This window comes from Anguilla rostrata, chromosome 14 (assembly GCF_018555375.3).
Source record: "Anguilla rostrata isolate EN2019 chromosome 14, ASM1855537v3, whole genome shotgun sequence".
NCBI classification, from domain to species: domain Eukaryota; kingdom Metazoa; phylum Chordata; class Actinopteri; order Anguilliformes; family Anguillidae; genus Anguilla; species Anguilla rostrata.
This window is the reverse complement of record NC_057946.1, coordinates 33078611-33091703: the sequence shown is the minus strand read 5'-3', so window position 1 is coordinate 33091703 and position 13093 is coordinate 33078611. Positions and strand designations below refer to the sequence as shown.

General features: G+C 44.7%; 1 protein-coding gene across 5 annotated transcripts in view; it reads left to right on the top strand.

The window, feature by feature from the left end:
- depdc5 (DEP domain containing 5, GATOR1 subcomplex subunit) overlaps positions 1-13093 on the top strand; it is a 35465-nt gene that overhangs the window by 681 nt on the left and 21691 nt on the right. For all 5 annotated transcript variants that reach the window (XM_064308711.1, XM_064308710.1, XM_064308707.1 and 2 more), the window contains exons 2-23: positions 147-230; positions 899-986; positions 1718-1764; positions 2460-2545; positions 3287-3370; positions 3570-3619; positions 3916-3985; positions 4305-4383; positions 4865-4926; positions 5422-5491; positions 5910-5982; positions 6259-6362; positions 7102-7176; positions 7634-7768; positions 8932-8993; positions 9285-9358; positions 9844-9913; positions 10251-10287; positions 10507-10627; positions 11256-11491; positions 11682-11882; positions 12670-12805. In XM_064308711.1, coding sequence (XP_064164781.1) covers positions 173-230; positions 899-986; positions 1718-1764; positions 2460-2545; positions 3287-3370; positions 3570-3619; positions 3916-3985; positions 4305-4383; positions 4865-4926; positions 5422-5491; positions 5910-5982; positions 6259-6362; positions 7102-7176; positions 7634-7768; positions 8932-8993; positions 9285-9358; positions 9844-9913; positions 10251-10287; positions 10507-10627; positions 11256-11491; positions 11682-11882; positions 12670-12805 — 2018 coding nt within the window. In that variant the 5' untranslated portion in view covers positions 147-172. The remainder of the gene's footprint in view (positions 1-146; positions 231-898; positions 987-1717; positions 1765-2459; positions 2546-3286; positions 3371-3569; positions 3620-3915; positions 3986-4304; positions 4384-4864; positions 4927-5421; positions 5492-5909; positions 5983-6258; positions 6363-7101; positions 7177-7633; positions 7769-8931; positions 8994-9284; positions 9359-9843; positions 9914-10250; positions 10288-10506; positions 10628-11255; positions 11492-11681; positions 11883-12669; positions 12806-13093) is intronic.

Genomic DNA, 13093 nt, shown 5'->3' with positions numbered 1-13093 from the left:
GTCATTATCCTTGTTTACAAAAAGTCCAGACTTTGTTTCGTGTTGTGTGTGTATGTGTTTTCCAAACGGAGATGCGCATGTTGTGAATTGCAGAAGGCCCAGTATTTGTCTGCAGACCTCTAAACGTCATGTGATTTTGTGTGTAGCTTGTCCAGCGTGACCAGCCCTCACTATGAAGACGAACAAGTCGTACAAACTGGTGCTCCACAAGAAAGGCTTTGGGGGGAGCGGTGAGTGGGGAATATGTGGACGCTCTCTATTAGACCTCCGCGATTATGTCTGATTACCGTATAAAGTGTTTAGCGATTTACAAATGAAGTTTCACCAGAATGCTTCATACTGTATATAAATCACCACGCCTACTACACTAGCCCAGCATGATGCCCAAAACACAGTCTCAAAAAAACAGCAAAAAACTGGCCAAGAAATTGACCCTATGTTCAAACGATATTATTCCATACTTTTATACAATTACTGACGACTGAATGTGGTTCCAACATAACTGATAGTCTCCAAAATACTAATGCCTCGATATTTCGATGGGTTCATTTATGATGGGGAACTCGGCCATCTCTGCATTTTGCCCCAGAATTCACTTATGTAATGCATTATGTCACATTGTTTAAACATTGTTCTCTGATAAATTCACTTGTCTTCTCAAAAGTGTGTTTTGAAAAATTAAAAGTTTAAAAGGTATGAGCTCTGTTTGACTCCTCTGCATACAGTTGTACAAACACATTATTTTTCACAGTATGGATGAAAAAACTCTTGTCTCATATATTGGTCTGGTATTATTTATATTAATGCACCGTAAACATATTTAACTGTAGATGCAATAGATTTTAAACAGTTTGTTGGGCTGACCTTTGTGATTGTCCTGAATCCTCTTGTTTCCTAGACGATGAGCTTATGGTGAACCCCAAAGTGTTCCCTCAGGTGTCGATCGGGGACATTGTTGAGATCGCGCACCCCAACGATGAGTACAGGTGAGTGGTTTGGGGTGTGTGAAAGAAACAGACAAGTCCCTGCTCCAGCAGCCATTTTGTCTGCTCAGAGAGCCTCGCTTTCATTCTCATTATCGTCTCCAAAAAACAGCGGTGTATTGAGGGGTTATTTTCGTTTTTTGTTGCTGAAATTAACATTGTTGCCAAGCTGAATAAGTTGAACTCCGCTATGGTCTATGCCTTAGATCAGAAAGAGGGCCAGTCTGTTTAGGGATTGCATGGCAGCTTTTGCTATTAATTAATGAATTAGTCCAGTCATTTATTTGATCTGAAATTTTTGATAAAGTCATGAGCTACAGCTGCATACTGTCCATATATTCTTGTTGAAAATGTGTTGCTGTAGTCCAATATAGGAGTGAACCAGTGCTGGTGTATACAGCCGTTTAGAAAATCAACCCAGAATAATTGGTTGGAAGATGAACCAGCAAACACACCGGCCCTCCCGGAATAGTGTTGTGTAAATTTTGCCCTCAAAGCGAGTGGTACTGCTGGTTTTATAACATGGTATTTATTTATTGATTGATTGATTGATTGATTGATTGATCAGTGTCACTTATTGGGCAGAGATTCTGCCCTCTGGTGTCTCAGATCGAATCCATTCACTGATTACAGAGGAGCTAGCCGGGGTCGTATTTAAGTGTCTCTGGCCTTGCATGCTCTGTAGAAATGTGCGTGCTGTCTTTCTTTTTTAAAACTCTCCCTCTTTCCTTCAGTCCCCTCCTGCTGCAGGTGAAGAGTTTAAAAGAAGACCTCCAGAAAGGTAGACCGTTTGTTTTACTCCCATTTCTGCACAGTATATTGCAGGTCTCAACTCGTGACCCGGAAGTTGTGATTTTGAGAACTTGATGTTATTTTTCAATGATGGTAAAGCACTTTGAATCAAATTTCTTGCTTAGCCAAATAAATATCGGCATATAAAGAGTTGGTCTAAAACAGGGGTTTCCAGTCTATTCCTCGAGGGCAGATTGTATGCAGGTTTCCCCCCCCCCATTAATTACCATTAGTTGAAGTTAACAGTTAACAATTAAAGTAGCCAATTGGCTCTGGATTAGACCACAACAAAAGGTTTAACACAAGGACACAAGAGCAGTTTAAATAAAATCAGAAAATGGATTCGGCCCTGCTTGCCCACCCCAGGATTAATAGGCCTAATTTTCATGTCAGATCACCTTCAGATGAGCTCTTTTTGCTCACTCAAGAAGTTCTGTGGGGCTTTTCTCTCTTATGGGTGGCAGTGTAGTATAATGGGTTTGGAGCTGGGCTGGTAACTTGTAAAATTTAAGGTTCAGGTCCCCGGTAGGACAGTACTGTTGTACCCTTGTGCAAGGAACTTAACCCGCATTGCTTTCGTAAATATCCAGCTGTTTAAATGGCTACTGTGTTAAAATGACCACATTGTGTGTATCTGGATTAGAGAATCTGCTAAATGCCAGTAATGTTTTTTTTTTTCCCCAGAGACCATCAGTGTGGACCAGACAGTGGCTCAGGCCTTCAAACTCCGGGCCTACCAGGACGTCTTCATCAACATCGTGGATCCCAAGGTAGAGAAACGTGTTCACATTACTGTACATTCCTTTAGTGGACACTCTTATCCGGAGTGACTTACCATGCAGGAGAGTATTCATTCATTCATTCACTCATTAATTAATTAATTAATTAATTCATTTAGCTGATGCTGACTCAGACTACATTTTCACATACCATCCATGTACACAGCTGGGTATTTTACTCATGAAGTGTCCAGCTGTATATGTGAGTTCAGGTGAACTTGGCTGTGGTGCAGTTGGCCCAAGCTGGGATTCAAACCAGCAACCTCTGTGCTACAAGCCCTGTTCCCCAACCTATACTACACAGCTTTTGTGGATCTACATGAGTGTGCCACTCCAGACCAGTGAGTTTATGTTGCAACATCACTGAAGCACAAATGCAAGTTAACTATGCTAACCACAAACAAAATGCACATTCTTAATGTTCACAGATTACGTTCGTACCTGAAGGATGAGTTGCGGCTGCTAGCGATGTCGAGTTTAAATGAAACAACCAATGAAATAATCTTAATTCTAAATTTAGTGCAGAGGTTAGAGTACTAGAGTTCTGTGAGATCACTTTTTTTAGTCCTCATCTGTAATCTGGTGGCTGTTTTTTGAGCCTGTTGCTGATGTCTGTTGGATTTTTTTTTTGGGATATCGTGTAGTTATGGCCTGTAACAGCAGCAGTGGGCTGTTTATTGTCCCCTGGCTCACAAGAGGCACACTTGTATATTTGCCATCTCCTCCTGTTAGGATGTGACTCTGGACCTTGTAGAGCTGACCTTCAAAGACCAGTATATCGGACGAGGAGACATGTGGAGACTGAAGAAGAGTTTGGTGAGGGAGCGAGGGTGTGTGTGTGTGTGTGTGTGTAACGCATGACGCACACGTAACTGCAAACCTGTATACATGCTTACCTACTTGTGGGAGAGTGTTCTGCCAGCTTAGAACGTGGAATGCTCATTATTTCATTAACCTTTTCTGGAGTGTTTTCTGGTAGTTGCTGCTCGTTGATGCGTAGCTTCTTGTCTCTTAGGTGAGCACCTGTGCATATGTGACCCAGAAGGTAGAGTTTGCTGGGATAAGGTATGCTTTTTTCCTCAGTTGTGAAAACGTGTGTGTGTCTGTGTTGGGTAGGTATGTGCACGTCTGCAGGTATGTGTCTGCTTGTACGCATTCATGTACAAGTGACATGTATGCATGCGTTTGTTGAAATGTATGCACATGAGTGTGTGTGTGGGTTCATATCTATATGGGAATGTGCAAGTGTAGTTTTGCAGTTGTGTGTACCTTGCGTGTGTGTCTGTGCGCGCGTGTCTGCTTGTGTGCATATGAACACAAACAGTGTTTTCTGTGCGTTTCACCCTCATTGTTGTCCTCAGGGCTCAGACCAGTGAATTGTGGGTAAAAGGAGAGAAGGTGACCTGCGGCTACATCAGTGAAGACACCCGGGTAAGGAGGAACTTTCCAGACTATTTTTATTTCATGCAGCAGATCCCAGACAGGATCTCATAGCTGACTGTTTTATTACATTACATTACAGTCGTTTAGCAGAAACTGATGTACACTGTAGGAGAACAAAAGTCCATCTGTCTGACTTATGTGAGCGGCAGTGGCAGACCTGGCTAACAGCTAAGATACAAATCAGAATAAGTACAGGTTATCTTCATAACAAGCCCTGAGAAAAATTCCATTAAAAAATAGCATAAACAAAAACTATAAAAATTCCATAACCTGAATTTGGAATGGTGTGTCTCCCTCCAATTACCAGGTGGTGTTTCGCTCTACCTCGGCAATGGTGTACATCTTCATCCAGATGAGCTGCGAAATGTGGGATTTTGATATCTATGGTAAGGCTCAGGTTAGAGCTACAGGAATTGTGTATCTACGGTCAGCTTGAATCAAGCCTTACTGAATGTGTGCATGTATTGCAGTTTGAATGGCTCAGTGTTTAAGCACATGCTCCAGTTGCAGTGCTCTTGCCTTGAATGCTGAATGAGTGCTGGAGAGCAGGTTACAAATTTGGGAGAAAAAAGGGAAATTAAAAATCAATAATTGAAATGATTCAAATGACTCCTAATGACTTAGATTTTTGGTCAAGAGGATGGTCATGTTCAAGATAACTGAGAGGGATGTTTTAGGCCTGCAGCTCGCTTCAGAAAAATGTAATCAATGTTATTCAAACTGTCCTGAAATATGTTTGTCTACATCATATACTACACAGCAACTGCTGAGGAATTTCATCAAGAGCATGAATGAAATATTTTCTTATTCTGAAATTGTTGGATAATGTGTAACCACAGCTTGGTTTGCTGTATGTATTTGTTGCAGGTGACCTGTATTTTGAGAAGGCGGTAAATAGCTTCCTCTCAGACCTGTTTGCCAAATGGAAGGTGAGTCGCTTGGGTAAAGTGTTCGCCTGACCGTCCGTCTGTCCAGCCTGTCTGACTTTGGGCTCAGTTAGTCAGATGTATGGGTTTGAAACAATTATTTACAGTTAGTAATTGCGGCTCTGGCATTGTATGGCCTCAGATGAATTGCTGCAAAATTGGCTTGCCTATGCTATTGTTTGCATACTTCAGTTACTTTTCACTAATTAGTTTTCTGTCGTTTTATTTTTTGATAAATAGATGAAAGTCGGTACTTGTCCCCAGTAATATTAACCACCGAAAACAAACCACCTTTCTTAAACATTCTAAGCTGTGGATGGTTGTTGAAAATGAGTCGTAAAATGTAGATATTTGCGTTGTGTAATGGCAGATGTCACTGTGAAATGTAGAAATAGAAAAGGTGTTCTTCTCATCTCTTCTAAAAGTGTATAATAATCCCATGTGTGGCAGATGGTCTAGATCGCGCTGATCGTTTTGGTAACACTGATTGTGTTTCAGGAGAAAAACTGCAGCCATGAGGTGACTGTGGTGCTGTTCTCCCGCACCTTCTACAACGCCAAATCCATGGGTATGCCATTCCTCACTAACAGTCACGAACTCCGCCCTCTTCTGTACTGAGCCCCTGCTGGGCACAATCAGAGCCGTATCCCAGAATCCTTTTCACAGGCGGCGCACCTCAGGCTCTCCCGCAGCAGAACATGGCGAGTGTTCTGCCAGGTTCAAGGCACAGGAAGTTGGGCCTCACTAGCTTCCTGTTCCGCAGTACATCCATTTGAGTTTTCAGTGAAATACATTTTCATGAAACAGCCATTTGATGGAAATTTTTTGTTTAAAACATTGGTAAAAATACATTTTTCTTTGAAAAGTTATCTTCAGAAATTGTCTGTTAACTGAAAATGCTCAGTTATCTTCAGAACTTACTGCCCCAGGCAGACTTCTGATATTTTGTGATTACTGTAATTCCCCTCCCTGTTCCTCTCTCTCAGATGAATTTCCAGAGATACTGAGGGGGTCTATCAGGCAGGACCACGAGGGCCGCTTCTACGAGGATTTCTACAGGTGCTGCCATCGCTCGGCTGTGTGAGTGTGGGTGTGTGCGTGTGTGTGTGTGTGTGTGTGCGCGTGCTTGTGTGTGTGTGTGCGTGCGTGCGTGAGTGCGTGCGTGTGTGTGTGTGTGTGTGTGTGTGTGTGTGTGCGTGCTTGTGTGTGTGTGTGCGTGTGTGTGTGTGTGTGCGCGTGTGTGTGGGTGCGGATACGGGTGCATGTGTTTGCCTCTCTCACTCTCTCTCTGTCAGGTGTAAAGGGGTGTACTGATTGTTGTGATGTTTTATTCAGGGTGGTGGCGCAGAATGAGAGGAGAGAGGAATGGACGTCTCTGCTGGTCACCATCAAGAAGCTCTTCATTCAGTATCCTGTGTTAGTGAGACTGGAGGGAGCAGGTACACACACACATACTGTACACACACACACACATACTCATACACACACACACTCACACACACACACACACACACACACACACACACACACCACACACACGCACATTCACATACACATACCATACACACACACCTACTGTATACACACGCACACACTCATACACACACACACACACACACACGCACATTCACATACCTACCGTACACACACACACCTACTGTATACACACGCACACACACACACACACGCACATTCACATACACATACCGTACACACACACCTACTGTACACACACACACACACACACATTCACATACACATACCGTACACACACACACACACCTACTGTATACACACGCACACACCTACTGTACACACATGCACATACATACACATCCACATACTATACACACATGCACACACGCACTCGTAAACACACACACACACTCACACTGACACACATTCACATACCCCTACCGTACACACACACGCACACACTCTGACACGCACACCTACTGTACACACACACGCACATACACATACTATACACACATGCACACACGCACTCACACTCGGAAACACTCACGTACACACTCACACTCATACACACACACACTCACACACACTCATGCGCGCACACATAGTGTTTCATTAATTATAATCATTGGTGTCTGTTATAATTAATATAATATGTTATAAATAATTGTGTGTGTTTGTGGTGTTTTTTCTTTTCTAAAGATGATTTTCCTAGTGCATACAACTCCACTGCGGCTCAGGGAAATTACCTGGAGGCCATCAACCTCTCATTCAATGGTGAGCGTCTCTTCATTTTAAAAAGAGCAGCCAACCATCTGCTACACATAGTGCTGTGATCATTTAATCATTTTTACACACTCAGGAAGTGTACCATATGCAGATTATGTAGGCCCAGATTCTCATCTGTATATTTCCTACAAAAATACTGAGTTGAGTATCTGGTAAGTATCTCAGATCACGTTTTTCTGTTCGTATTCTAAACATGTCCATTACAAGCTAAATGGCAATGCTAATCCTAGATCAGGGCATCGTCAGCGAGATATCTGTGTAATTAACTATCCATTACGGTCAAGTGGACAGTTAAGTGCCAAGTAGCAGTAAAAACCAGCTGAGCTACTGCTCTGCAGGACCAGGGCTGGGAACCTCCGGTTTCTGTGTGCAGTGCAGTGAGCACTTGTCTGTCTGTCTCCCTGGTTACCGTGACCGTAACAACGCTCGTGTGCTTCACCTGCAGTGTTCGACAAGCACTTCATCAACCGCAACTTCGACCGCACGGGGCAGATGTCCGTGGTCATCACGCCCGGGGTGGGCGTGTTCCAGGTGGACCGGCTGCTCATGATCCTCACCAAGCAGCGAATGATCGACAACGGTGCGTCTGATTGGTCCACGTCGCCACAGACGCCACTTTTAGTTATTGCATTGCAGAGTTTTGTATGATGTAACTTTAGAGTATAGAAATGAATGAATTAAAGGATTAATCTCGCACTCCCACACGCATGCACTCTCTTCTATAGCCACGCGTCAAGAAAAAAATATGATCATGGTGGCACCTCTCAGGCCAAGTAGTAGTTTGTCAACGATTGAATTAGCATGCCTTTTCACTTGAGTAGTTCCTGATCTGTCTCTCCTAGTTGTTATGCTGATGTTTATCACTTTGGACCAACTGTACTGCAGTCATGATGATGCTTCATTGGTAGCATGTACTGGTTCTAGAGTCTCAGAGTAATTGTGAGAGGTGTATGTGTCAGAGTCTCAGGTAATGGTAAGTGTATGTGTCGAGTCAGGGTATTAGCATGTATGTGTCAGAGTCTCAGGGTAATGGTGAGCAGGTGTAATGGTGTCAGAGTCTCAGGGTAATGGTGAGCAGGTGTAATGGTGTCAGAGTCTCAGAGTAATGGTGAGAAGGTGTAATGGTGTCAGAGTCTCAGAGTAATTGTGAGAAGGTGTAATGGTGTCAGAGTCTCAGGGTAATGGTGAGAAGGTGTAATGGTGTCAGAGTCTCAGGGTAATGGTGAGAAGGTGTAATGGTGTCAGAGTCTCAGGGTAATGGTGAGAAGGTGTAATGGTGTCAGAGTCTCAGAGTAATTGTGAGAAGGTGTAATGGTGTCAGAGTCTCAGAGTGATTGTGAGAAGGTGTAATGGTGTCAGAGTCTCAGAGTAATGGTGAGCAGGTGTAATGGTGTCAGAGTCTCAGAGTAATTGTGAGAAGGTGTAATGGTGTCAGAGTCTCAGGGTAATGGTGAGAAGGTGTAATGGTGTCAGAGTCTCAGGGTAATGGTGAGAAGGTGTAATGGTGTCAGAGTCTCAGAGTGATTGTGAGAAGGTGTAATGGTGTCAGAGTCTCAGGTAATGTGAGCAGGTGTATGTGTCAGAGTCTCAGGGTAATGGTGAGAAGGTGTAATGGTGTCAGAGTCTCAGGGTAATGGTGAGAAGGTGTAATGGTGTCAGAGTCTCAGGGTAATGGTGAGGAGGTGTAATGGTGTCAGTCTGAGGTGGGCATTCCCGGTGGTAACGGTGTTGTGCTTTGCGCAGGTATCGGTGTGGACCTGGTGTGCATGGGAGAGCAGCCCCTCCACGCTGTCCCCCTTTTCAAGGTTAGCGCCAGTCGCCAACCCATTCTCTGTACCTCCACTAACATGGAGTAGTAATCATTTAAAAAATATCATAAAATAATAATAACGATGAGCTTTGTTTGAAGAGCAAGAGTTCACAGGGCTTTCCAATAAAATTTATGGCATAACCTGCATACCTGCGACCTTAGCAGCAAGGGTTGGACTGTAGTATGCAGTTACTCTACCCTGTGATCTTCCAGGACCAGTATTAGCCTGTTATAAACGGCCAAAGCTCAGCTTTTCTGGTGTGTAATGCGAGGCTTGTCTGTCCAGCTGCACAATCGCACGGTGCCTGGAGACTCCAGACTGGGAGACGACTACAACCTTCCTCACTGGATAAACCACAGGTGAGGCCCCAGGCAGGTGGGAGAAGACTGAACATATGCTTCCGGTACATTCTGATTCCCAAGGCCCACTTAATGAGCAAATGCGTTACTCATAACCCCACCCCTCATTTAAATATAGCCCAACATTTGTTTTTTACTTTCACTTGAGAGAGTTTGCAGTTTTGGACGATTATTTTCCTCCTAAAACCCTATAAGGTTTATTCCTTTACAGTTTTTAAGCTTTTATGCTTTCATCACTGTGCGGGTAACCATGGTTAGATACAGAATATGATTTGTTTTCAGAATTAGCATTGAAATGATATCTAGCAGATAGTTTGAATGAAGAGTGAGTTAGCTTTTTGAGTATCCATATTTCCGTGTAGTTTGAGATGGTCTCAATGCAATAGCCAATGAGGAATGAGAAGACCCTGAAGAAGGAAGTGATGTAGTGAAAAAGGGGTGTGGCCTTGTTTCACCCCCCTCCCTGTCTGTCTCTGTGATTACAGTTTCTACACGTCCAAAAGCCAGGGCTCCTGCAACTGCTTCACTCCACGAATCAAACTGGCTGGTCGCAAGGTACCGACCAATCGGCATCCAGCATGTGGTTGTTACAAAAAAAACATGCATTAATACAATGGTATATGTACACAAAACATGCTTTAAATAAAGTGATGTATATATTCATTACAAGCACAAAATCAACGTTTAAGAAACCAGTGAATTTACTCAGATTAATTATAGTTTTGAAATAACAAAATTGTTCTTTCATATCATTGTAAGATTTGTTCCAGTCATCGGAGGAGTTTCCATATTTAGCTCAGTTTCTTTTATTCTATTGTACCAAAGACTCGCATTTTTTACTTTTGCAGTTGAATTTAACCTTAATTCTCTATCTCCCTGGTCAAACTTGAAGGTCCTATCAGAAAAATTCAAGAGCAACAAAGACCACGGTAAGCGAACTGATTTATTGTACATTTTTCCATTTGTCAGCTCTGCTTGGTTGCCTTTGAATAAAGTTGAGCCTTGTATTTGTCATGGAGAATAATGTGATTGGGTGTGAGATCTTTTTTGTCTGAAATCAATAAAGTGTTAGAAGTATGGCGCACAGCCAACCGCAAACACACATGAATGTAAGTCCTTCTGTTCTCTTTTTTACTGTGCTCTGTCAGCCCTGGGAGCCCCGAAGGACTCTGAGAACAGCCTGCCCATCCAGGTGGACTACGACGCCTACGATGCGGGGGTCTTCAGGCTCCCCGGGCCCTCCCGAACGCAGAGGAGTACCAATTTCAGGTGCGGGTGTGTTTGCACCAGTGTGAGGCCTGACTGAGTTCTGATTGTTCACGCTGCTGTTTGCCCTGTTTATGTCTACATTGCTAACATTGTAGATCTACACTGCACGTCTACACTGATATTTCTGCACTACTTCTACATTTGTGCCATTACTGCATAGTTACAGTGCTCTGCTATTTGTACTACACATAAAAACAGACATAATCACTTTATATAAACAGCATACATATAGGCATTACCACTGCATACATACAGACATTATCTGCATATTGTATGCACAGAATGCATATTTACAGACATACGTGCATATGTACAGACATTAACACTGTCTACTGTATGTACAGAATTAATATGTACATTAACACTGCGTATGTACAGACATTACACTGCATACGTACAGACATTAACACTGCATATGTACCGACATTACCACTGTGTATGTATAGACATACGTACATATGTATAGACATTAACCTTATGTACTGAATGTACTGAATGCATATGTACAGACATATGTTCATATGTACAGACATTACCGCTGCACATGTACAGACATTAGCTCTGCTCATTTATACTAGCACCAGTGCAGTTTTCTGAGAGCACAGCTCTGTGTGCCCCCGTCCCTCAGGGCAGTGAGGGAGAGAGAGACCAGCGGGCGGAAGAGCTGGGGCTCGATGGACGTGAGCGGGGGAGGGGCAGGGGGCGGAGCCTCCCCCCCGGCCCGCGCGGCGGCCGGCCCGGACGAGCAGAGGAGCCTGGCGTCGGACGACAGCCTGGGCAAGGTGTCCAACATCCTGCTGATCCCGCGCCTGCCCCCGGCCCAGTACGAGGTCAGCAGCTCCCTGGGGTACACCAGCACCCGAGGTGAGGGTAGGAGCCTAGCGACACGCCACGCACCACGACACGCCATGCTCTGCGACACAATGACAGTCTCAGCCTTAAAGCTGGACCTGCTGCTGGAGCAGCCGAGCCTCATACGAAACATTGCCTGAGAAAGTGTAACAGAGTGTCTGTTAGTGTGGGTGTAGGTGGGTAACGCGTGTAACACTCACAGAGCTGCTGGAGAAGATGATGGAGTCTCAGCGGGACTCCAGCGCCCCGGGCCGCTTCACGGTGGGCAGCGCGGAGTCCACCCTCCACGTGCGCCCGGGCGGGTACACCCCCCAGAGAGCGCTCATCAACCCCTTCGCCCCGTCCCGCATGCCCATGAAGCTCACCTCCAACCGCCGCCGCTGGATGCACACCTTCCCCGTGGGTGAGTGAGTATGCTGCTCGCACACACACACACGCACGCACGCACGCACGCACGCACGCACGCACACACACATATACACACACACACACGCACACACACACACACACACAGCACGCACGCACACACACACACACACACACACACACACACACACATACACACACACACACACACACACACATATACACGCATGCTCACACACACACACACACACACACACACACACACACACACACACACATACACGCATGCTCACACACACACACACACATACACGCATGCTCACACACACACACACATACATGCATTCACACACTCACACACACACACATATACACACGCATTCACACACACACACACACACACATATACATGCATTCACACACTCAGACACACACACACACATGTACACGCATGCTCACACACACACGTACATGCATGCTCACACACACACATGCGTACATACACACACACATACACGTGTGCACACACACACATGCGTACACACACTCACATACACATACAGACACGCATACACACACACGCACACACACATAGACACACATACTCACAGAAATGTTTTTATATACATAAACAAACTCTCATATTAATATGTACAGATGCATGCACACATGCACAAATAAAGCACAAAAATGTGGAAACATAACCTCATCAACACACATGCAGGCTTTGTTTTAAAAAATTGCAAAGTGCCCAGAGTGCTGCTCAGGGACAGACATTTATACCCAGTGAAATGCCCACTTTGGCTCCGCCCCCTCTGTTTCAGGGCCTTCTGGGGAGGCCATCCAGATCCACCACCAGACCCGGCAGAACATGGCCGAGCTGCAGGGCAACGAGCAGCGAGACCCCGCCCACACCTCCGCAGAGCTGCTGGAGCTGGCCTATCACGAGGCCACTGGCAGGTGAGCCACCAGTGAGGGGGAGGGGCTTATGAAATGGGAGGGACTATGAGGGATTTTTTTACATGGGAGATGCTTAAGGGAAAGCTTTATGGACATGTGGGAGGGGCTTTTAATGAGATTGGATTGGATGAGCTCAGTGGATGGAGGTTCTGAGAAGTGCTTTCAGAATCCTGGTCCTGTGTGGGTCTGCTGGTTTTCCTTGTTACTCAGCACTTAAAGGAAAACTCCAGCCTAAAACACCTAGACATTGTTAGAATCTGCATATTTGTGATGTCGAACACAATCCCG